The sequence below is a fragment of the Protopterus annectens genome, chromosome 6.part0 (assembly GCF_019279795.1).
Source record: "Protopterus annectens isolate FY-2018-M chromosome 6.part0, PAN1.0, whole genome shotgun sequence".
Classification (NCBI taxonomy): domain Eukaryota; kingdom Metazoa; phylum Chordata; order Ceratodontiformes; family Protopteridae; genus Protopterus; species Protopterus annectens.
In genome coordinates, this window is record NC_056737.1 from 783639423 (window position 1) to 783665401 (window position 25979).

General features: G+C 39.8%; 1 protein-coding gene across 4 annotated transcripts in view; it reads right to left on the reverse strand.

The window, feature by feature from the left end:
• The window catches only part of DAAM1 (dishevelled associated activator of morphogenesis 1), a 3124549-nt gene that overhangs the window by 705758 nt on the left and 2392812 nt on the right, over positions 1-25979 (reverse strand). For all 4 annotated transcript variants that reach the window (XM_044074460.1, XM_044074457.1, XM_044074458.1 and 1 more), the window contains one exon: positions 15734-16030. In XM_044074460.1, coding sequence (XP_043930395.1) covers positions 15734-16030 — 297 coding nt within the window. The remainder of the gene's footprint in view (positions 1-15733; positions 16031-25979) is intronic.

Consider the following 25979-nt stretch of genomic DNA (forward strand, 5'->3'; position numbering starts at 1 on the left):
CACCTGAAAAAAAAAAACTCCTCATTGGTTCGATCTGACCATAAGCTAATCACCCTTGATAGCCACATCCCACCCCCACCCCCCATTAAGGAAACCACGGTAAAAAAATTCTCCAAAGCCAACTTCATGCTTCTTAAGACAGAAGTGGTGAACTTCATGACAACCATGCAAATGGACAATACAGTTACAACTGCTGAATCCTACACAAATGCACTCTATAAGCACTTACAAGAGTGCATGGTTCGTGCTATCCCAAACAGAACCAAGACACTATCCTCCAAAAAAGGAAGCCAATCTGGTGGTCCCCTGCCATACACAAACTGTACAACAGAAGGAAGAAACTGTTGCAAAAGACAGTAAAATCTCATGAGTGGTGGAGCTCCCTGGTCAGCCTCAGTAAGAAGCTGAGATCCCTTATAAGATCCTCCAAAGCTAGCTACGAAAACAAAATTGCCACTAATTCTAAGGACAACCACAAAGCACTCTATAGCTATGTCAAGAATCTCGATGGCAACACCCAGATCTGCTATGAGTTACAGCACAAAGGCACAAAAATTACAGAACCAACTGATATTGCCAACATCCTGGCAGATAGGTTCAGTGCTAACTTTACCCCTTTCTCACCTCCTAAAGGGCCCAAATCTATACAGGAAGAATGCAGAGTCCTGGTAATCACAACTACACAGGTAAAAGCTGCACTCTCTAAAGCCAAAAACACAGCATCCATGTGACCGGACAACATCACAGGCTGCGTTTTACATGAACTACAGAACGAACTGGCTCCCCACTTAAGCACCATGTTCAATAATAGCCTCGCATCAGGCTTTGTGCCCACTGAATGGCACACAGCAACAGTTACCCACTCCACAAAGGGGGAGCCACCACCGATCCCGGGAACTATCAACCTATTAGCTTGACGAGCCTGGTCTGCAAGGCCATGGAACGTATCATCATGGAACTCATAAACAAAGACAGTGGTAACCTCCAAACTCTGGATCCCACCCAGTTCGGGTTTGTGAAAGGCAGATCATGTCTCCTGAACCTGATCGACTTCTTTGAGGCAGTCACCAAAGCCGTTGATGAGGGTAAGGTGGTTCACACAGCCTATCTTGACCTCGCCAAGGCTTTCAACACCATCCCCCATTCTGTAATTATAGCTAAACTCACTAAACTAGGTATAAATCCCTACATCACAAGATGGGTTGCCAACTGGTTCACTGACAGAACCACACTGTAAAAGTTGCAGACTCCAAATCGGACCTCAAAGCAGTGACAAGTGGAGTACCACAGGGTTCCGCCCTGGGACCTCTCCTGTTTGGTATCTACTTCTCTGAAGTACAGGCTGACACAGAAGGCCTCTGGCTAACGAATTTCGCAGATGACTGCAAACTAGGAGCCATAGTCAAGTCCCCAAATGATGTGGACATCCTACAAGAAGGGCCTCGCTGAGACAGATGCCTGGTGTCAGAGCCATGGCCTCAAGCTCAATGCCAAGAAGTGCAGTGTCATCCCCTTTGGTAAAAACTCTGTACCCATGAACTACCACATAGGCAGTAATCTACTTAACACCGAATATGTGATAAGAGACCTTGGGACTCAGGTGGACAGCAGTCTCTTCTTTGATAGTCACATAGCCACAGTAGTCAGGAAGTCCTTCTACATAGCACACCTAATCATAAAATGGTTCTCATCCAGGAAAAAAGAGGTCATTGTTCCCCTCTATTCGACACTCATTAAACCTATTATACAGTACAACGCCACTTTTGGAATGTACCTCACAAGACATCTGCAGCAGCTGGACAGGCCACAGATGTACCTCACAAAGAGGATTACTGGCCTCAAACAAATGCCCTACGCTGACTGCCTCAAAAAACTCCAGCTTTACTCCATAGCATATTGTCTACTCCGAGGTGATCTCTGCCCAATGTTTAAAGCTATGTCAAACCCAGAGCTGTTGGACATGCTACATCTAAAGAAATCCCAATCCCTCCGAACTACAAGCTCTAAGGACCTAAACCTTGTCACCACAATAAACAGGACATGCTGAAGGGATAGATTCCTGTCCCAGAGACTTCCCATACTCTGGAACAGGCTACCCATCTATGCCAAGCAAAGTTCTTCATTAGCACTCTTCAAGAAAAATCTTGATGAGTGGATGGGAAATACGAAATACACCCCGGGGATCACTTCACTTCTGTGTCTCTGCTCGACAGTGGCAAAGGAAAATAACTTTCTCGGGTGGAGTAAGCCAGGGAACCATGTTGGCTAGGCTTACGTAGGCCCTTGGGTCGATAGCCTAGTACCTACCTATGAACATCTCTCTCCCCTACATCATTCACTCTTCCTTTCTCATATTCCCTTTCCTGCCCTCTTCTTCACACCGGATTTTTCCACAATGACTTGCACAACTTGTATATATGCAAATGTTGGTTTATAGTACTGCACTCAGTGTATGCTAGAGTAGAACTAGCACATACATATATGCCTTTTCAACAAATGGTCTGTAATTTTATTTTGATTTCTGCACAGTGTATTCAATCTATTGTCACCACCTTGGATACAGTCGAAAACCAGCCCTAGTTAAAAAAATAAACAAATGAGTCTGCTGTGTGGACAGAAAACAGATGATTACATTCAGTGTACTGGCCATCATTCATTTTTCAAAAATGCACTATTATCAAGACATGTGAGAAAGATGCCTTGGAGTAAGCATGTGCATACCAAAAGGCAGAGACGAGGTACAGGGAAAGCACACTGTGGAGGTGACAAATATTAATGAACAAACGAGCTCTCAGGACTGCAGATAACATTACAAGAGAACACGGCAACATTTCTTCTGAAGTGCAAGGTTGACACCTCCTTACTTCAGCAGGAAACATAACAGTTATATGCCTCTGAATGACTTAAAAAAATCATACCATGTGAGGGAAGCTGAATAACAATGACTGAGAGTGTTTTCAATAGGAAAGGAGAGGTATAGTAAGGAAATGTCAGTGATTCCATCTGAAGGGCAAATGCAGACATTGGGACTCTATGCAGCTGTGTGTGCTTTATTTTGAGAAAGACAAAGGAAGAGCAGGTTTCACAAAAGGTAATAGGTTGGCAGTTATCTGACAGATAGCCATGATACCCATGGGTGTCCTAATTGTGCCATCTGATGACTTTACATAGAGATCACTTCATAGGAAATAAACACTATTATCAGACTGGGTCATGTGGAAGAGAAACCATGTATTTTGCTTGGGTTCTGATTTAAAATACAAGTGCATCATCATTCCACCTGAGAAATGTGTAGACCTATACTTAGACCATCATTCAGCATGTAAACAGGTCATATACATTAACAACTGTATCTTTAAAAGTCATGCAGACACACACTCGTACCTTTTCTGCCAATACTCTCTCTATCCCCCACTACTAACTTACCCTACCCTCCTTTCCTCTACACATACTCCACACTGAGGTTACATTCATACCTTTCCCACATCTATTCCTACGATCCCCTCTTCCACGTCTTACCCTTCTCTACTTGTACTAACCTACACCTTCACTAATATAATCTGTTACCATAGCTCATGACTTCTACAGTAGTAATCATAATTATAACCTTCAATAATGTAAAGAATGCTGCATCTTCCTATTATCAGGTTTTCCATATAATTTATGCTTGAACACTAGGACTTTAATATCTCTGTTAAGTTTTTATTGCAAAAAACTAATGTGTAGTTCAAACTTAGCCCTTGATTGTTATGATTGTGTAATATCTGTTAAGTTCTCATTCTGACAAATTAATATGTTTTCATATTTCTGCCTGAATGTCATGTACTTTATTAGGTCTGTCTAGTTTTTCTTCTGTTAACCATATATATCTGGAGCTTTTCTTCCCCTGCCTCCATTGAAAATGGGTACCTCATGACCCAGTTTGACTTTCCCTATTAAAAAATGCCAATTAAAGAAATAAATACCTTTCAAAAACTCTGAAACACAATCTGTGCTGGCTGCGGAATTGTCATACACCAAAGGAAAGGAATGCACATCTTTTATAACATGTCATATGCAGATTGCCTCAAATGGCCTATCACTAGACTTGGTCCACTGCAGAATGCTGACAGGTGATATAGGTCTGTCATACTAATACATCCCCAGATCCTACTGTGAAGGACCACTTTCATATTTACAGGAGAAATAGCATCACAACTACCAGATCTAAAGAAAAACTTTGTTTGGAACATAAACTGGATATGTTGGAGGATCAGGTATGTGTCTCAGAGAATACACCCTTCTCTGAAACAGGCTTCTTATCCATGTGAATCAGAGTTTTTCCTTCATCCTAGTCAAGCAAAATGTGGACATGCAGATAGGGAGATGTTGTAGGCATAGTTTATTACATCTGTTTGGAAGACACTTGTGTTATAAACATGTGTCTCTACCATCTTTACCTATGCGGGTAAAGGTGTAGATATTGGTACTGTGGAGAAACAAGACTTATGGGATGACTGGGTCTGTAATGGCTCAGCTATCAAGCTGGACCCCCCCCCTCCCCACAGTGTATAAGACTAGGAATGAAATGATGCATCGTATCCCATGTTAGTGAGTACCAGATCCAGCTTGTTTGCACCCCTAGTGGGCATATGGACTGTATGTTAGATGTTGTTTCTACTGACATATTCCCGAAGATTGCATATTTGGGGCCATGTATGAAAGCCAATTTATAGTGGGGTAGTCAAAGTCACCTACGAGGATGGTACATTGTCAAAAGATCACTAAAATCAATATAAAGATGGGTTATGGGAATCCATGCTCACACAGTGAGACATAAAGCTAGCAAATATATACATCCTGCATACACAAGTGCATGCAGACATACACACACAAATACACACATGCATACACACACAAAGGTTTCCCTACAGCAGGGTGGTGCCAGGCCATCTTTGATCCATGTTTCACTTTTATGCACCATGCAGACATGCTGACATGCACTCACACACATATATGTGCAGGAACACCTTCATCCACAGTCACACATATGCACTCACATACATGAAGGCACATGCAATGACATACACACACTTACAGACGCATGCTCTCTCTCTCTCTATTGCATCATGGTGAAAAAATGGCCAGTGCTGTAGAAATCAATGATACATGGATACTATTACAAAAGCAGCCTATGTTAGGTCAACATGTCCATATCCATGCATGGAAATCCTCTACAGGGACAGTTGAGAGATATGCACAGATTTCAATCAATCTCTCTCTCTCACACACACACACACACACACACACACTATTGTCATGCTAAATATATTTGTGCGTGTGTATACACATGCTACATATCCTATCTGCAAATAAATAATTTAGGATCGGTGGTATTGTAGTTCAAAAGTGTATGCAACTGTATAAGATGCCATCAGACTATGTATGAAATTATCTTCTCCTACAGGACTCTTTAGTTGCTGTGAAAATGGTACTGTAATCTCAGTTAGTATGTGCTACTGTATTTTGTCTCCTTATGCCTCTCCCCCAAGGTTCCTTGCCATCTTTTATGTTTCTCAAAAATACTAAATCCAACACAGCCTACCTCAAAAAAGGTATGGAAAAAAATAATCACATTACTATAATTCACTTAAAAAGTTAACACTACTACATTTTTCCTTCAGTATGCATTTTCTGACTGAAAGTCTAATCTCTGGCATTACTGACCATCTGTAAAACTCAGTGATTTACTATCGGATCAGATGGGACATGGGGAAAATATAAATCAAAATTAGGAGTGTTGTGCAAAATTCTGGACAGCTGAAAGGTTGATTGGCAGGTCAAATGCACATGGTTATAGGTAGCATTGCAGTTAATTCTCTTAATATCTCTACAAGAACAGGATAAATAAAATAAAATAAAAAACTGTTAACGCAGCCTACTAAAGAAAAAAAAAAACACTACTGCATAACCAAAGGCAGGCGACTTGTCTCTAATTTACTTAGAAGTTTAATAAAACAACAGGATTTGTTTCAGCTTGCAGTTTCCGAAACTCTGTCTAGCAGTATCACTGACTGCAGCCCATTATTTATTTACCTTTGTCAAAAATGTAAAGCGGAACAATGCAAAATAGGTGGCAAAATCACGGATGATCTTTAAAACACACACACACACACACACACACACACACACACACACACACACACACACACACACACACACACAAAGGCACAAGTGAAACGCTAATAAATAAAAAGCAAGTCCAGAAGAAAGTAAAAAGGAGAACCACAATAAGAAATTGAACACCAGGATAGCAGCAGCAGCAAATCAGACACAAAATAAATAAATCAGCCATAAGTTAGATTGATTAAGTTATAAACTTCAAACATACTTCATGAAATCACTCAGTAAATCCTGTCTGATATACAGTGGATATAAAAAGTGTACACACCCCTGTTAAAATGCCAGGTTTTTGTGATATAAAAAAATGAGCCCACAATAAATCATTTCAAAACTTTTCTAACCTTTAACATGACCTATAACCTGTACAATTCAATTGAAAAACAAATCTGTTAGGGAAAAAATATAAAAAATGTACAATAAGTTAGTTGCATAAGTGTGCACACCCTTAAACTAATACTTTGTTGAAACACCTTTTGACTTAATTACAGCATTCAGTCATCTTGGGTACACACCTGCCATCAATTAGAGAGACTCTGATTAACCTCAAATAAAGTTCAGCTGTCCTAGTAGGATTTTCCTGACATTTACTCAGTTACCTGCTACAGCAAAAGTCATGGTTCACAGAGAGCTTACAAAGCATCAAAGGGATCTCGTTGTTGAAAGGCATCAGTCAGTGGAAGGGTAGAAAAAATATTTCCACAGCATTGGATATACCATGGACCACAGTGAAGACGGTCATCAAAAAGTGGAGAAAATATGGGACAACAGTGGCATTGCAAAGAACTGGACGCCCCTCCAAAACTGATGAAAAGACAAAACAAAAACTGGTCAGGGAGGCTGCCAATAGACTTACTGCAACACTGAAGGAGCTGCAAGAATTTCTGGCAAGTACTGGTTGTTTACTACATGTGACAACAATCTCTCGTATTCTCCATATGTCTGGACTATGGGGTAGGGTTGCAAGACGGAAGCCTTTTCTTACACAACAAAATATCCAGACCTGGCTAAAATTTGTAAAACAATACATCAAGTTTCCCAAAAGCATGTGAGAAAATGTGTTATGGTCCAGTGAGACCAAGGTTGAACTTTTTGGCCACAATTACAAAAGGTATGTTTGGCGCAAAAACAACACTTTGCATCAACAAAAGAACACCATCCCCGCGGTGAAGCATGGTGGTGGCAGCATCATGTTTTGGGGTTGCTTTTCTTCAGCTGGAAGTGGGGTTTTAGTCAAGGTGGAGTAGATTACTAACAGTTCCAAATACCAGTCACTTTGGCCCAAAACTTTCAGGCAACTGCTAGAAAGCTGAAGATGAAGAAGAAATTCACATTTCAACACGACAATGACCCTTAGCATAGATCCAAATCAACAAAAGAAAGGCTTCACCAGAAGAAAAAAAGTTTTGGAATGGCCCAACCACAGCCCAGACCTAAATCCAACAGAAAATCTGTGGGGTGACCTGAAAATGGCTGTACATAAGAAATGGCTTCGCAATCTGACAGATTTGGAGCACTTTTGCATGGAAGAGTGGACAAATATTGCCAAATTAAGATGCACCGTGCTGATAGACTCCTACCCAAGAAGAGTGAATGTTGTAATTAAATCAAAAAGTGTTTCAACAAAGTGTATTCCTTTTAGGGTGTGTACACTTATGCAACCAGCTTATTGTATGTTTTTTTATTTTTTATATTTTTCCCCTAACAGATTTGTTTGTTTGTTTTTCAACTGAATTGTACAGGTTATAGGTCACATTAAAGGTGGGAAAAGTTTTGAAATGATTTATTGTGGTCTCATTTTTATATCACAAAACCCTGGCATTTTAACAGGGGTATGCACACTTTTTATATCCACTGTATTTATTTCCTGCACGTTCTTCAGCTTCTGACACTTGCCTCTCAAGGGTTAAACTTGGCAACTCAAATTCAATGCAAGTGTCAACAGAACACTAAGTCAGCTTCAAACTGCATTTTGTGAAATGCTAATGTCATGCATTACTGATTAATCTTCGGGGATTTTTCACAGCATCAACAATTTAACAAGGAACAGTGGAAAATATAAGGTAAAATGATTGTTGTTCTTTAAGATACACAAGCACTGGTAACAGATACTGAAACGGAACTCCATAAACAAAAAGCAAGTGTCAGTGAAAGTGTAAACCAGAACTAAAGAACAGGGAAAGTAGACAGCAGCAAAACAGAATGCATTAAATACATATCCGACATGATTTACTGAGCACTTTGTCCTAAACTCCAAACGGATTTCACAAAATCGCAGAACAGGTACGATATACATATTTTAAAAAATAAAACAACAGGAAAATCCACAACTTCCAAAACAAATTTATTCTCTCTCTCTGATGTCTCGGCCGTAGCCTTCAAGGAGTATCATATTTTGTTCATGTTCACTAACTGCTATCACTGCTTCGCCAGTGTTCAGTATATAAAGCTGAACTTCTACGTAAAAAGATAGCTACTTTCTCAGAATGAGAGAGAAAGAAAAAATAAACATATTGTCTATATAGTTTCTGTAACTGCAAGTGGCATATGCTACCTGATCATTCAATTGTATATATTTACTTATTTGCAAACCTATGCAGCCCACATTTAAAAAAAAATGGCATTATTCACAAACAACCTCATAAACCATAATTTACCGAAAGAACACTAATACTTACTGCAAGAAACAAAGCCAGTTTTTACCACAGAATGCAAGGAATTGCTGTGAGCTCCTTCAAGAAAATAATAATGTCCAGCAACTGATCATGCAAACAGAAGTTCCAGCGCCTGGACAAGAACATTTTTATGGACGTTAGAAGGGGGAAGGAAGGCATGCACATTTCAATGGAAGGTATGTATATTTACACAGAAGGTGTTTCATGGGCAAGAAGAGTTGAGGTGGGTGTTTTCTCAGCTACAGAGCTTTCTGAATGATGGGCGACTTGGTGAAATGCTACAAGAACGTGAGACTCGACTATTAAGAAAGGTGGCTAGCTCTACTGACAGCAATACAAATGGAATCGGCAGAAACAAAAAAAAAATTCTTTCCATTGCCTGAACAATTACTTTTAGTGGGGGGATCGACAGGTAGAGCAAAAAAATGCATTAGGAAGCAGACAACATGCTACTTATCTTATAGTTGTCCTTTAAGAACTTTAAAAGTGGTTTTCATAGAATTAGATGAAAAAGTTCAAGTGATAAAGATGTTTGTGGTTCCACTAATATTATATACCAGTCAGGCTTACTTTACGGATCCAGGTAAAGATTTCTGGGTTATTCTAAAAAAATGGAATACTATCATTTACTTGGGAAGAGAAAAATATGAGAGCGGCATGGGACAAATTGACCAGTCTCATGTAAGCTGGTGTGTTAGAGGTCCCGGATGCAAAGAGATACCAAGAAGCAAAGCAGATCAGATAAGCTTATGCACTGCAAAACAGAAGTTACACTCCAAAATGGAAAACTGTAGTAATAAAGCACGGCAGCTGCAAGAAACAGAAAATAATAAGATTTTGGAAACAAGCGACTCAGCAAAATCAACACAGAGAAGTGGAAGTTTATGCCTTTAGAGCATGAAAAAGATAATACAAAAATATGGCTGGATAAATTGATGGCATTTTGCATTATAGGATACGGCCAGGGAAGAGAAAGGTTTAGGCTAGAAGGAATAGAGCAAATTTTGAAAACAAAAAACAAGGAGCCAAAACTCTGGAAGCAAACAACAGATAAAAAAAATCAGGAAGAAAAAAGTACAAATTTAATTTACAGGAATCTGATCTGCCACATTTTGAAGGGTTGAGAAGATGGATTAGAGGTCTATGGAGGAGACAAACTAATCTAAAGGAATGCCTGAAAACAGTCAACTTACTATTGGAAGCAAGAGAGAAGTACGTGACTAACAAAAGAATATTGTGTAGGGCTTACACAGAAGTAAACATACGAATGAACTTAGGGACAGCTGGAGGAGACAACTACATATACAAATTACAGATAACGGAGAGACATTGTATTAGCCCCAAGGCAGGTAACGTTAGCAAGGAATTTCTGTATATCTGGATGGAAACCTCTACAAAAATACTTCTATACACCATCACGGTTACACTACACAAACCCAGCATGTGATCTTATTTGTTGGGGATGTGGGTCTCAAGAATTAGGTAATTGGCTACATATATTTTGGGAATGTCCAGCATTAGAAGTTTTTAAACATGACGTCCATAAACTAATAAACACAACATTAAAGAAAGAACTTGGGGATTTTAGGAAGCACATTTTGAAATGGAACCCTGCCCTAAACATCAGCCCATAAACAGCATCCATGGGACCAGATGACATCCCGGGCTGTGTAGTACATGAACTACAATATGAACTGGCACCTCACCTAAGTGTCATGTTTAATCACAGCCTTACCTCAGGTTTCGTGCCCAGTGAGTGGCGCACAGCTACAGTTATCCCACTCCACAAGGGGGGATCCACCAGTCTGACGTGTCTTATCTGCAAGGCCATGGAGCATATTATCATGGAACTTATAAAGAAAGACATTGGCAACCTTCAAACACTGGACCCCACCCAGTTTGGGTTCGTGAAGGGCCGATCTTGTCTCCTGAACCTGACTGACTTCTTCGAATCAGTCTCCAGAGCCATGGACAAGGGTAGGGTGGTCCATACAGGCTATCTAGACCTCGCCAAGGCCTCTGACACCATCCCCCACTCTGGAATTATAGATAAACTTACTAAGCTGGGCATTAATCCCTACATCACTCAATGGGTTGCAAATTGGCTTACTGACAGAACCCACACTGTAAAAGTAGCTGACTCCAAATCCAGCTCCAGACAAGTGACAAGTGGAGTACCTCAGGGTTCAGTCCTGGGACCGCTCTTGTTTGGCATCTACTTCTCTGAAGTACAGGCCAACACTAAGGGACTCTGGCTAACAAAGTTCACAGATGACTGCAAAATGGGAGCCATTATTGAATCCCCAAATGATGTGGATACTCTGCAAAAGGGCCTTACATAAACAGATGCTTGGTGCCAGAGCCATGGGCTCAAGCTCAATGCCAAGAAATGTATAGTTATCCCCTTTGGGAAAAAACATGTACCTGTGAATTACCACATAGGTGGCAGTACACTAAACACAGTGTGACAACAGGCTTAGGGACACAGGTGGACAGTGGTCTCACCTTCGATAACCATGTCGCCACAACAGTCAGGAAATCCTTCTATGTGGCACACCTCATCACTAAGGGCTTTTCATCCAGAAAAAAGGAGGTCATTGTCCCACTGTACTCATCCCTCATTAGACCCATTATAGAATACAACGCCCCATTTGGTGTGTACCTCTCAAGTTATCTGCAATAACTGGAAAGGCCGCAGAAATACCTCACTAAAAGAATCACAGGCCTAAAGCAGATGCCCTGTGCTGACCGCCTTAAAAAACTCCAGCTATACTCTGTCACATGTCGTCTACTCGGAGGCAATCTCTGTTTAACATACAAGGCCATGTCAAATCCAGAGCTGTTGGACATGCTACACTTAAAGAAATCCCAATTACTCAGAGCCACATGCTCCATGGATCTAAACCTTGTCATCACAACAAACAAAACAAGCTGGAGGGACAAATTCCTGACCCAGACACTCCCCAGTCTCTGGAAAAGACTGCCCATACATGTCAAGCAGAGTGCCTCTTTAGCCCTCTTCAAAAGGAACCTTGACGACTGGATGGGAGAAAGGAAATTCACCCCGGGGATCACGTCAGTCGCCCTGCTAAACAGGGGACCAGGAAGTAAATAGTGTGGGAAGAAATAGCCAGGGAATTGTTACGGCTAGGCTTGTATAGGTCCTAGGGCTGATAGCTTAGTACCAACCTATGAACCTATAAAAGAATTAACCATGTTAGTGAGGCAAGTAGTTAAAAAAAAGCATTAAAAAATGGCAAAGGAAGGCATCTCCAAGCATGACAAAAGTAGAAAGGATGGCAATGGAAGTACAGGAGCTGAAAAAGAGAAAGAAAAAACAGCATGGAAAGAATAAGAAGGGCAAAAAATGGGAGGTTTGGGAGCAAGTAAAGACAACTAAATAGCAGTGACAGACATTAATTCACACACACACACACACACACACACACACACACACACACACACACACACACACACACACACACAAGAAAAGGGAGAAACAGCACCTTTTTACACTATAGTTAACTAATCCTAAATGCAACTGAACATCAAATAAATAATAAAGAAGAAATAAGACACTGAACAATGAGCATAGCAAGAGGAAAAAGCAAGAAAAAACAGACAGTGAATACTTTAAAAATTTGATGAGAGAACGGAATACTTAGAAAAAGGAGGTGGCGAGTTTGTTTGTACTGTTATAATGTTAATTAAATGTTGATTAAAACAAATATACAATTGTGGATATAAATTGAAAGAAGAAACATAAGAAAATGTACCGTGAATGCTTACTCTGGTCTTGAATTAAACTGTCTCTATAAAGGGAAAAGCTAATAGTTACATGGTCAGCCACCAGAGATACAAAACATACAGTGCACCATGCATATGGATTGCATGGCACATATGTACAATGTCATGCAGTACGAATAAGTCACATATGAAAAAAAAAAAAAAAAAAAAAGACAGCCACCCTTGCAAATTACTACATTGTTAATACGCCTCTAACAGTAGACTCTGCAGTCAAGGACATTTCAGAATGCATGTAGACAGTGATTTAGTGACCATCATGTGTCTACAGTAATTCTATACTGCACAACTTATAACCAAGGGCACAGACTCCAGGTCCAAAGATGTCATCATTCCATTCCGAGAGGGAATAGTATTACCATATGTTTAGCAGCAGCTAGGTTCACAAAATCAATAGCTGCAGGGTCAGTAATAGTAATCATATGTTTAACAGCAGCTAGGTTCACTAAAGCAATAGCTACTGGGTCAGACCTGGAATGGGCACCTAAAAACTTAAAAGACTGACACTTTTATAAAAGCTTATCTCGTTTCTTACGGGCAAGTAGGATGGCTGCCAGGCAAAGTGCATGCAGTGACAAAAACATCCTCCAAAAGCAGACAGAAGAAGAAGAGTAGGAATAGATTCAAGAAATTCAAGCTGTAGCAATTCATAATATTTACTGAGGGACTAAGAAAACTGTTTTCCCACTGAAACAACTGATTAGTTCTAGGAAGTTTCAGAGAAAGAGAATCCTTCAAAATTTACTGGCCAAAGCCACACATTCCTGTCCAGCAGGGTACCTAAGACTGGAGAAGATATATGTTTAAGCTTTTGTTTATTTCTGACAGGGAAATCTTACACACATCCAAGTCTGCCAGTAAAAATCTACCTAGGGATAGGCACAGCTTTTTGGATAAGGAGAGTGGCATTCCCTACCCCATCTCCCAGGAGTGATAAGAGTGGCTTCCCTCTTGCCCACCAGAGACCCTCCAACAGCCACAGAGGACACAACTATCGCCCTGTCCATGGCACCTGTCAGGACTACACCAGTAAGAGCCAAGGGAAAAGGTGAGTGGTCAAAGGAACCAGCTTTGGTAACACAGCAGAGGCACTCACTTGGAAGAAGGTAGTCTCAAAAAACTGGTAAGCTGCTCCATGGTTAAACCTTAAAAGGTGACTTTTTCCAAGAGAAGGCTGGCAGCAACAGTTGGTAAAACACGTTAAGTTATAAAAAAGTTATTTTTCCCAATCAGACACTATAAAAAGCACTTTGAAGACTTACCCAGCCCCCAAAAGTAAAATAACCACAAATGTTACCCAAACATAGTTTAACATTACCAGAAAAGTAAAAAAGCACACTTCCATTTAAAAAGAGTACAAATGGCAAGTGAGAGTCATTGCAAACGTTCTCCTAACTAAAATTAAGTTCTACAGAAAAATGCTTTTTGTCATTAAAAACTAAAGTGGAAGCTTTTTTGCTCAAAAGGAAATTACTGGTCCAGCAATGGGACAACGTTAGCAGACTTATCCTTGGAAGCCCACAGAGGAGTGTTGCCTTAAAAGGTAGAAAAGCTCTGAAGGGTTTTGCCTCCCAAACCTGACTCTTGGTCAGCTCAACTGAAGCTTACGGTTTGAGCATTTGGAAGGTGTCATGAAAGCTTTGGAAGGTGGACGGTTGTTGTATCTTCTACAGGATACAACCCAAATAGCTAAGGTTGCTGCAGGAGAACACAATTATAATTTAACTACAAAACTACAAAATAGCTCTTATAAATCATGAAAGAGGTAGCAATTATTCATCAACTGCTATAACACTGGTGTTTACTTCCAAATTATCTTCACACTTCTCAAGGTAAAATATTTCACAATTTAAAAGAAAACTATTTGGCTGCAATTTACCTAAAACGTTCTGCTCATAATTTTTGTAACCAGCCATCAAAAGCCCCTGTCTAGCTACCGTGATCATTGATGATTCACTCATCCTTGTCACACGTCCTCCTTCATAGACTTGCACACTACCTGAACTTTTGAGTCTAGACTGTAAGGAATCAGAAAGTGTGTGCACACACATGTATCACACTCAAGATAGAAACTAAAAGCTCTTACTCGAGAGAAGCAGGAGAAATGTGCAATGTTTCTCCCAAATTCTCCTCTGCATCAACACATATCAGCTGATGCATGCAAAGTGCATATCACAAACAGGGTGCCTGCCCTACAAACAAAACTTGTTCCACAATGTACATATTCTAACATGAAAAGACTCAAGTACATCTCAAAAGCAATGACGTTTTGTGCAATTCTTACCAAATATTTCCTTTCACACAAACCATTCTCCAAAGGGTAGCTTATTTTGGAACATTCAGTCTCTGTCTCCTCACAGTCAAGTCTCAAACCACTACAATTATTCTGAATTGAGCTCACAGCTATCAAGAGTTGCAGAAATGCTGTAATATCAATGAAATGGTAACTATTTACACCTAAAGAAAACATTGTCTGATTATCAGCAATATGATCCTAAAGTGTAAACCATATACCTTGAAAGGAAATGTCAACATGTCTCATATGAAGTGCTACACAAGGGTGAGGTATTTAGTGGCATCAAGAGAAAATGTAATGATATTTTGCATTAGAAGAAAAAGGGTGACTTCTCAGCTACCATAAAGTATGGATCAACTGAGAAAAACAGGTAAACAATACAATAAACTGTACTACGCAGAGAACAACTTGCAATCTGCTGCTATTTCTAAATGGGTGCATCAAGGCAACAGTACTTATTTTTCAGGCAACACCAGGTAAATGCCTAACCATTTTTAAAAAATGCATTCTCCAATGATCATACTGGAGACAATTTCATCCCTCTACAGTGTATCTAGCCATTTTTTTTGTTTTGTTTACCTGGCTGAAAATAAACTTTAGCTGTGATCTGTTTCTTTCCAACAATTTCATTAATCAAACTTTAGTAAATAAAACACATTTTCATTCAAAGTAACAAGTCACAGAAATGGTCAAATTGTCCACTTTCACGATTTTCAATATGTCACATATCATCAATTGCTACAAACGGAAAATGATTTAGTGTGGCATGTTAAGTACAGCACAAGCAATGTTACCTTACCTCAGGCAGCTTGGACCAGTTGAATGACTTCAGTGGATTCTTGGGCTCTGGAATGTTTTTTTTCTTCAATGCAAGTCCTTGTGGTGCTCCTGGAGGTGGAGGCATACCTCCCAATGGAGGTGGTCCAGGAGGAGGCGGGGGACCTCCAGGAGGTGGTGGGGGAGGTGGAGGAGGCGGTACTCCCATGGGTGGAGGTGGAGGTAACAGTCCTCCACCTGGTGGTGGAGGAGGAAGAGGGCCACCAGGTGCTCCAGGTGGTCCTGAAGGCCCACTCGGAACAGCAGCTTGGATTGCTCTCTGCGAAAAAAGAAAAAAAACAGTTGTCTTATTCATTTAATTTCTTTAAATGCATATACATACATAAAGTTGTCAAATGCAAACCTATCACAAATAGTGCACAATACATATGAATAAGATAGTAATATGTGACTAGAACATCTATAAAACTAAACAAGGTATACTGCTGAAGTTATCCAGGAGTCAGACAACACCATAAAAGTCAAAGGAAAGTGAAAAAAAAAAAAAAAAAGAAAAACTTGAGCACATATGTGTGCACATGTACACACACTACAAAATTTCAGATCACATCACAAGGAAACGTAGGCTGTAGGACACCACCACAGCCATGATTCTTGAGAAACTTGTTATAAAGTCCTATATAGGATCTTTAACCTCCAAAAGCTTCAATCAGTCTCCAAAAAACACAAATGTACAAGTAATCAAGACAATTAAAGTAAATACAAGTAATTACGATACAGGTTAATATTTCTTTAAAAATAATAAAAATGGATATAATAAATGTTTTGTACCAGATAATTCAAGTTTTTGCTTGTAAAAGCAATTCCTTTAATTAAAGGAGAACCCAAGCCAAACTAGACAAAGGGGATGGGGTGGTAGTTATGGACACTATGGACTATGATTCCTGTACGTTTGACATTCTCAACAACGAGCTTAAATACAGTATTGTATCTAAGAATGAAACAATGATTGCTTACTCTAAAATTGATATATATTTTTATTAGGAACCATGTTTTTCAGGGGACCTCTGACAAGGCATTATTGGAGTTCTTTGTAGGTGGAGAACCTGCCGTATCCCCTCAGTTTTTGTATACCCAAAATTCATAAAAATATAGTAAAGCCCCCGTTTCATCCAAATATTGCAGGAGCAGGTTCAAAAAATGAGCCCTTAGCTATTTATATTGACCACCAGTTAAAGAAATTAATTTCCTCTATTAAACATATTTCTAAAGATTCCTCGGATTTTTCTCAAAAAAAAAGTAACAATGACAAGTTTGACAGAGATTTATTATTTGTAACTACTGATGTTATTGACCTGTTTTCTAGTATACCACATCAAGGTTTAGAATGGTTCCAAGATATTTTGATTGAGTGTGAATATTTGGGTCTACTTCAGTAGACCGACCTCTCACTTACCCAACTCCCACTAGGCCAAGACAAAAGGACCAACAACTTCAGAAGACCGATATCCAGAACACTGACTTTTCACGCAAGGTAAGTATTCACTTGGTCATCCTGTTGAACTTTGCCTCTTGCGATCTTGGAGTTGGGTACATTTAGTTAGGGGATTATGAAGGGGGGGTGAAGCCCCCACATCGGTGGGTTTAGTTTTGTTTGGTTTCTTTCTTTTTTTTTTTTTGGGATGGCCAAGCGGTTACTTACCGTGCATGAAAAGTCTGTGTTCCGGATGTCGGTCTTCTGAAGTTGTCGCTCCTTTCGTCTCGGCCAAGTGGGAATTGGGTAAGTGAGAGGTCGGTCTACTTAAGTAGACCCGAATATTTAAGGAATGAGCAGGTGAACTTAATTATGGAATTCATGGAAACCATTCTTAAGAACAATTTTATGTTCGTCAATGGTGAATACTACAAACAAGTTCAAGCAGTGGCAATGAGGGCCAGCTGTGACCCCTTATTTGCAAATTTTGTTTTGTACTACTGGGAAAAGAATTATTTATTAATTTCCGATTGGTTTTCTAACAATTTATTATACAAGATTTCTGGATGATATTTGTTTTTTTTTAGAAAGGAACATAGAAGGAAGTACTACTTTCCTGAGGTTTACCCATGTATGTTCCACGGAGATGATAAACTATTTAGATGTTTGTATTTACAAAGACTTTACTGAAAACAGGTTTCATTCTAAGACATTTCGGAAGGACACCTTTTCCAATTCATATTTACATTTTAATAGTGAACATCCATATTATCAAAAGAAAGGGATTATAAATGGACAACTAATTAGGGCATCTAGGATGTGTAGTGCCCTGAAATTTATGTACAGGAAATGTTTACAAAGGAATTATTTTTACAAAGAGGGTACCCAATAACCCTGATTGGTGTGGGCAAGAAGTAGTTTATGATTTATGAGCCACTGGTGGAACTCATGTAAATTTGACTTCAACTGGCATTGAATGTTGGTGTGAGAGTGACCTGACTGGTAAATAACCATGTCATCAGCACAGAGGATAAGTGGAATATGGGTAAGGTCATAATGAAGTTTGTTCATAGGTAGGTACTAGGCTATTGGCCCTAGGACCTATATAAGCCTAGCCAAATGGTACCCTGGCTTTTGCCATCCAAGAAAATTATTTTCCTGTGCCCCTGTCAAACAGAGCCACAGAAGTGATCCTCAGGGTGAATTTCCTATCTCCCATCCAATCATATAGGTTTCACAGGTAGGTACGAATATAAAGTGGGAGGGCAAGAATGGATCCTTGTAGTACACCTTTGGTAATAGGTGAAGATTCTATTAATGTCCGTCAGTGAGGAAGCTTCTAAACCAGGGAAAAGCATCTGGACTGACACCAATTTCAATTAGTTTATTTTGGAGATGATAGTGGTCAATGAGGTCAAATGCCTTTGCCAGGTCTACAAATAGGCACCTATAAGGAGGCTATGCCAAGTGTACAGATAAACACCTAAAAGGAGGCCATTATCAAAGTTTAGCAGGATGTCATCAGTTAGGGACCAAAGTGTTGTCATAGTACTTTTTCCAGGACAGATTCCATGTTGTTTGGAGGACAGTAGGTGGTACTGCTGGATATAAACAGTCAAGAGTTGCCCAGAACTGGCAGGATGGATACTGGACAGAAATTAGGCGCATCTTTTAGGCTGGTTTGCTTTGGGAAAGTTTTAACTAAAGCAGTTTTGTAAATCTGTTGCATGATGTTTTGTGTGACACAAATTACATACTTGGGTGACAGGAAGACATAGATGATATCTGCAGTGACATATGGACTATGGTTTATGTTGTCACATCCAGGAGTGGTACCAGTGGAAATATTTTCAAGTTGAATAGAGACTTCTTTGGGACATGTGCATTTGAAATGGAACAAGGGATGAATGGTGATGGTGGGGTAGGCAATGCATGATCTGTGACAGGTGTGGAGTTTACTAATGGGAGACTGGTAAATTCTTTAAGGAAATCTGGAGAAAGTTTTGTTGTAACACACTGAATGGTACTTGTGGACAGGGTATCATGAGAACATTTTCCTCCTATGAGTAGGTTAACCTCTTTCCAAAAATATTTGGTGGAATGTAAGCGGGTAATTTGTTTCTTTGCTTGGAGATTTCATTTCTGCCTTCTAATGGACATCTTGGCTACGTTATGCAATACTGAAGGTCCATCTGTCAGTTGTAGGGGTCCGTTTCCATTTTTGCCATACTTCATCCCTTAGACTTAAAAATGTTACGAGTTCAGTGTACAGACTGTTTTAGTGGGTTTATAAAGCCTGTGGATAAGTGGGAAGAATGTGTCCTGTAGCTGGTGTAGAAAGTTGGTTAGATTTACAGCTATTGTATTTGGGTAATGTAAGGAGAGTATATGGCTCTAATTGTGGGCTATGAGAAAAGTTCTGAGTTTGTCCATATTTCTGTTACTCTGGTTTCTGAAAGCATTTAATATGGGTGATAAGTTTTATAGGATGATTGACAATTGTAAGGGTGACTGGGCAGTGGTCATTTAGTGATGGTGGCAGAATGTGTATGTTGGACATGAAGTTTGCTATGTTAGTTGTAATCCGGTACAGTGTGGAATGCTTGGAGGACCTGAGGTTAGTTCTTTTATGAGCTGAAGGAGACCTACGTCTGCTAAGAAAGTACTCATGTCAGACACAAGAGGGCCAAGGTAATTAAGACTGAGGTCACCTAGAATGATTATATTATATTTTTGGGACAGCTATTAAGGAAGTAAGTGGTAAGTGATTTGAAGTGAATGGAAGCAGTGTGTGATAGGCTATAGAGATCAGTAGTGGTTTGCTGTTGTAGGATGGAAATTTTAGGAGAACTTAGTTAAGGCCAGTGTCTTAGGAAGTTTCCCTGGGCAATGACTTTTGGGTTTAGGTTATTTCTGTACCTAGAGATCCTCCTCCTGGTTTAACACTGCTATAACTGATTTTTATCATGAAATAAATAAAACAAAAAAACTATAATTAGATAATAATAAAGAGGAAGCTGTAATACACTAATGCAGGCTGTTGAGAGGAGTCCTACAACTGGCAGTAAATGACTGAATAACTGACTTTCTGTGACATGGATTAGGCTTTCACTAATGGGGGGGGCTTAGCCAATCTCATATCACAGACAGTCAGAGGAGGAGATTCTGAGCTCTAGAAAGCTGCTAGTGTGGGCTTTGTACTGGCAGAGAACACATATCACACCGAAGAATTATGAATAATGAACAAGAAAGACCAACAATCTATACTACAGTAAGACAATAAAATAAACAGAAAAACACAAAACAAAAATAAGACACAGTAAGATTATTCACTATCCTGACAGCCTCTTCAGTGGATAAACTGTTAGGACAGCTAATGAATAAAAATTCACCAGTTTCTCTATGAAGGGTGACAGCTTTAAGTGCCGAGGAGGAAGAAAAACTACCTCCTGTCTTATAATGTATGCCGTATCAATAAGGATTCCTAGTACAACGGACCACCAAAACTGGAAGTATACACTGCAAACTAGTGAGCAAACATTAGACAGGCACAGAAAACATCAAAATAAGTGAAGAAACTTTTAATTTTCTGGCCAGTTCCAAAGCCAGTATACATTGGGAGACCTGATTAAATCATTTTTATCCTGTCTTAGCTGCAAAAGACAGTACTATGCACACGGCCCAGTAAATTCCACTTAGTTGAAAAGGATAAGTGACTGTGAGCCTTAAGACAATGTTGCAGGAACCATCACTTGCAACTCAATTCTCCAACTGTGGCCAGTAACAGCAGAACAGTCATTCAGTGGACGGATGACCTGAGGATCAGAGCTAGACAGCAGGTATATTACTGTTGAAATAAATATTCAGCCTTCTACCACAACCAGCAATATGCCCTTAAGTAAAGCATGAGGCAGTGTTGGCTGCCATATCTACCTAGGATAGGTTCTTAAACAGGAGGCCTGGCTGAATTCCAGTGTAGCACATTGTGTGAGCCAGATGACAATTAAGTGAAAGCCAGTGGTCAATCTCTTACAGGAAAAGTCAATGAAAGACTGGAAGAAGTAATAACAAAATTGGAAGCTCAAATAGAAGCCAGGTATAGTGGTCATAACTGCACTTATGACCTCTTAATCCCGTATCATGCTAGGATTCTCCAGATTAATAACCTTCCAAAAATTCAAATAGAAATAATTCTATTGGTGTAAATATCTTGATTCGATTTTTGCAAAAAGGCAATATTGAGTCTAAAACGTCAGCGATAGGAGTCCGTGCTGTATCTAAATCAATGGCAATGATGACATATGGGGATATCATGCAAAGGCTTAAGGAAGAGCAGGTTAAGCCAGTGATTACCTTGCTTTTATAAACAGCAATGTAGGCTTGAAAGACTTAATTTTTTTTCAGCATAGAATGTAGCACTTTTCAATGATGACCGCAGAGAGAGATCTAAACACTGCAATGGCATGAAAGAACTGATAACTGCAGCGCTGAATATACTCTAACTCAGACTGAGGGATGCTGGTGTGGCTTACATAAGATACTGCTGCAAAATTACCACTGAACTGTTTTTTCACTGGAAGCTAAACAGCAGAACACTATATTCACTAGAGAACCCCTACTTAAGAAGCTTACTTGGAGATTTTCCCTTTCAAAATATCAAGCTGAAAAATTGTTGGTACCCTGAAACGTGATACTATGGTCAAACTTGTCACATTTCTTAAACCCTCAGCACTTGTCTATTACTGGACCAGTTTGGTGAGATCCAAGATAACAAGGGAGTAGAGATGCGTTACAGATGTAGGGTGGAGGTCAGCTGTATGAGGAAAGCTGTTTGCTATGTTGATACCTTACGGGCAACGCAGTTCCAGCTAGTGAAGTGGACAGACTAGATAGTCCAAGATCTAAATGTATCAAAGCTAAAAAACTACTGAAAATGACAAATGTATTTTAGGGATACTATTTTTTTTTTAGGTATTTAGCACAAAGAAAAGTGGTTGCAGGCCTCACTCCTGCCAGAATGTAAATTCCCTCCATGGGGCTATGCCTTGAAGTCAGTATGCTTAGTCTGGCTGGGTGAAATCAAGTGAGCTATGTTCCATCACCACCAGTACATCTACCGAGTTTTGGCTGATCACCTGTTGGAAAGTCTAATGAATCTATCTACATGTAAATTATATAAATGTAAATTAGTAAAATTCAGGGACCTAATCTACCTACCCAACCATTTTGCTTGTCAAAGCAAAATAAAAATGTTCCACTGTTTACAGTTTCTAAGAAACACACAGATTAGGTTCAATTTTGGTTCTAGTTAAACCCAGACCTACAACTGGTTGAATATAATTAGTCGCAGATTCATCTGGACAAAAAAGACCAAGCTCCCAGGATGCTAACCAACACTTCCACTGTATTTATTTATACCAACTCTACTGTAGCACAAGTGCAGAGAACAGGAAATTTTGAAAAAAACACAATCATTACCAATGCTGTAAAAGAAATAGTACTGGCAGCAATTTTCTATTACCATTTGTCTATCTGTGAGTGACGAGTGGTAATACTGACCAATGGTTAACTCAACAACTAAAAGAAAACACGGATTATGCGTTTATTTTGTAAAGCACAAAACTTAGAAAAAATACAAATTTTTAAAGGATGGTAGATACGCTACTGCAAAAACAAATGAGCATGTTTCGATTTTGAATTAAATTTTTTAACAGATGACTACCTGCTATTTACTCAGAATACAAGGAATTACAAACAAAGCTTAGTAAAGTAACTTAACGTTACCTGAAAACTAAGTTAATCAATCAGAGAAAGAATATTTGCCAGTATCCAACCACATTTTTCCCTTATGGATATCTGCATCAATAAGTAGAAAAGCACCAGTACATGCTACACAATGCAAATACATGTCTAGATATTAATTTAGCGCCTTTAACCTTGCAGATGTAAAACTATGCTTTGCATAAAATGTTGCACTGAGCAGCCTGATTTCTCACTACTTTTAATCTCATTCTGACAGGAGGACTGAAAGTGTGCAAAATAAGTTAACACTGAAATGCTGATACCATTTTGTTACAGCTTATAATGACAAAAATATAAAAAAAAATAAGCTGAAAGCACTGGACATCCATTTACAACCTGTCCTGCTACCTTACTATTATGTATTAACTTTGAAAGTATCTGTGTGGGCCATCTTATTCTGCTTAAATAAAATAAATTAAACAATTACTGACCCATTTTATAAAAAAATGCATGAACATACTGACAGGGGTCCTAGTGGTAATTTTTTGTATTTCAAAGCTAACTCATGGAAAACATGTGACAATATAATTTATTTTAGAACAGCAGACAACAACCATGGAAAGTACAGTTGTGTACCTACCATAAATGTAGATGTTCGAGTGTATTCACTGTTGCAGTCATTACACTTGGGTTATCCTGCTGGCAGGCTACCCGCAGTCGGCCAGAGGTCCAAAGTCTAGGTCCGGCGTCGGTTGCTGTCACCTCTTCCCTGACGTCAGTGCGCCAGGGGTATAAAAGATGCAACCAACGCCATTTTCTTCAGTTTTTCTTGCCTCAGATGTCAGGTGCCTCCAAATAGGAAGGCTGTAAAAAAGTATACCAAAAGGCATGCATGTAGTAAAATAAACATTTCCTTCATCTACAAGCAAATACACCACATAGGTTGTATAGAATAGAGAAGTACAGTAAAGTCCCAGCATAGAAAAAGGGGGATGGTGGGTGGGTAACCTGGACTGCAACAGTGAATACACTCGAACATCTACATTTATGGTAGGTACACAACTGTACTATGTTCGTGTTTCACTGTTGCAGTCATTACACTGGGGTAGAATCCCAAAGCTGAGGTTGGGTGGCTGGTTCTAAATAGGGTTAGGAAAGGCTACCAGGCCCTGCAGAACTGCATGGCAAAGCCTGCTCCGGATTTAGAGTAAAGAGGCAAGTGGTAGTGCTTGGTGAAAGTGTGCACTGAACTCCAGGTTGCAGCTTCTAAAATGTCCTTGGTTGGTACTCCTCTGAGAAAGGCTTCTGAAGTGGCTGCTGCTCTGGCAGAATGTGGCCTAATGCCCTTAGGCATTGATTTGCCATGCTGTGCATAGCAGAAGCGAATGCAGTGTCCTATCCATTTTGAAATTGTCTGCTTTGAGATAGGCTTTCCTTGTGATCCTGCAGCATAAGCTACAAAAAGTTGCTCAGTTTTTTCTGAAAGCTTTTGTTTTGTCCAAGTAGAAACGTAGCTGTCTGTGTATGTCCAAAGTGTGTAGAAGTCTCTCCCCCTTATTCTGGGGATTTGGATAGAAAGTTGGCAAATGAATGGTTTGGTTAAGAGCCACACTGGAAATCACCTTTGGCATAAATGTTGGGTTAGTCCTCAGTGAGACCCTGTCCTGATGAAAGATGATGAAAGGTTCCACTGCTATTAATGCCTGTAGCTCTGAGACTCTTCTTGCTGAAGTTATTACTAGGAGCAGAGCAGTTTTCCATGATAAGAATTTTATATCAGCAGTGCTGGCTGGCTCAAAAGGAGGCAGAGTGAGTTTTTCTAAAACAAAATTGAGGTCACAAGTAGGTGTTGGTGCTCTCCTTGGGGGTTTTATGTTCTTTGCCCCTCTGAGGTACTGTTTTAGTAGTGGATGTGAAAGAATAGGCATTTCCGTATTGTAATGAGCTGAAATGGCAGAGGCATTGATCTTAATAGATGAAAAGGATAGGCCTTTGTCCAGCATCTCAGTTAGGTATTGTAAAATCTGAGGAATATTTGGAACAAGTGGTTTGAATCCTTGTGCCTGGTTCCAAGCACAGAATCTCTTCAATTTTTCTGCATAAGATTTCCTAGTGCTGGGCCTCCTGGCTTCTAAAATGACATCCATAACAGCTTTAAAGAGAGGTGTGGTTTGAGTGGCTATATTATCTGCCATGCAGCCAGATTTAAGGTTCTGAGTTGACTGTGCAGAATCTGATTGTTTTGTTGAGTGAGCAGATGAGGAATTTGAGGTAAAGGCCAGGCTAGGCTTTGAGACAAGGTCTTTAGGATTGGGTACCAGTGCTGGCGTGGCCAGTCTGGGACAATCAGGCTCATTTTTGGCTTCTCTTGTCTGACTTTTAGGAGCACCTTGGGAAGAAGAGGCAGTGGAGGAAAGGCATAAACTGTCAGGGTTTTCCAGCTGAATGACAGCGCATCCACTTTCCATGCTTGTGGATGATAAGTTCTTGTGCAGAATTTTTGTAGTTGACAGTTGTGAGGGGAGGCAAAAAGATCTATGTCTGGGCATCCCCATTTCATTGTTATCATGCTGAAGACCTGTGGATTTAGTTTCCATTCATGAGGATCCATGAGATTTCTGCTTAGTTCGTCTGCCAGTGTGTTTTTTGTTCCTGGCAGGAATTGTGCCTGCAGATGTACCTGATAGGTCAGGGCTGTATTCCACAAAGTCATGGCTTGCCTGCAGAGGGGGTAGGAATGTGTGCCCCCTTGCTTGTTTATGTACAACATAACTATGGTATTGTCCGTCTTTAGTAATAGTTGTCCTGGATGTAGTAGATCCTTGAAAGCTGTCAGAGCATTCTGTACAGCTAGCATCTCTTTTTGATTGATGTGAAGATGCATTTGTTAATTGGGCCATGTGCCCTGAATACATTTGCCTACCATATGTGCCCCCAAGGCATAATCCAACGCAGCCGTTGTTATTGTCTGCCTGGGTGTGGGTAAAGTGAAAGGCTGTCCCTTGTTGGCGTGACAGGCCTGGGACCACCATCGAAACTCCTGTTGAAGGCA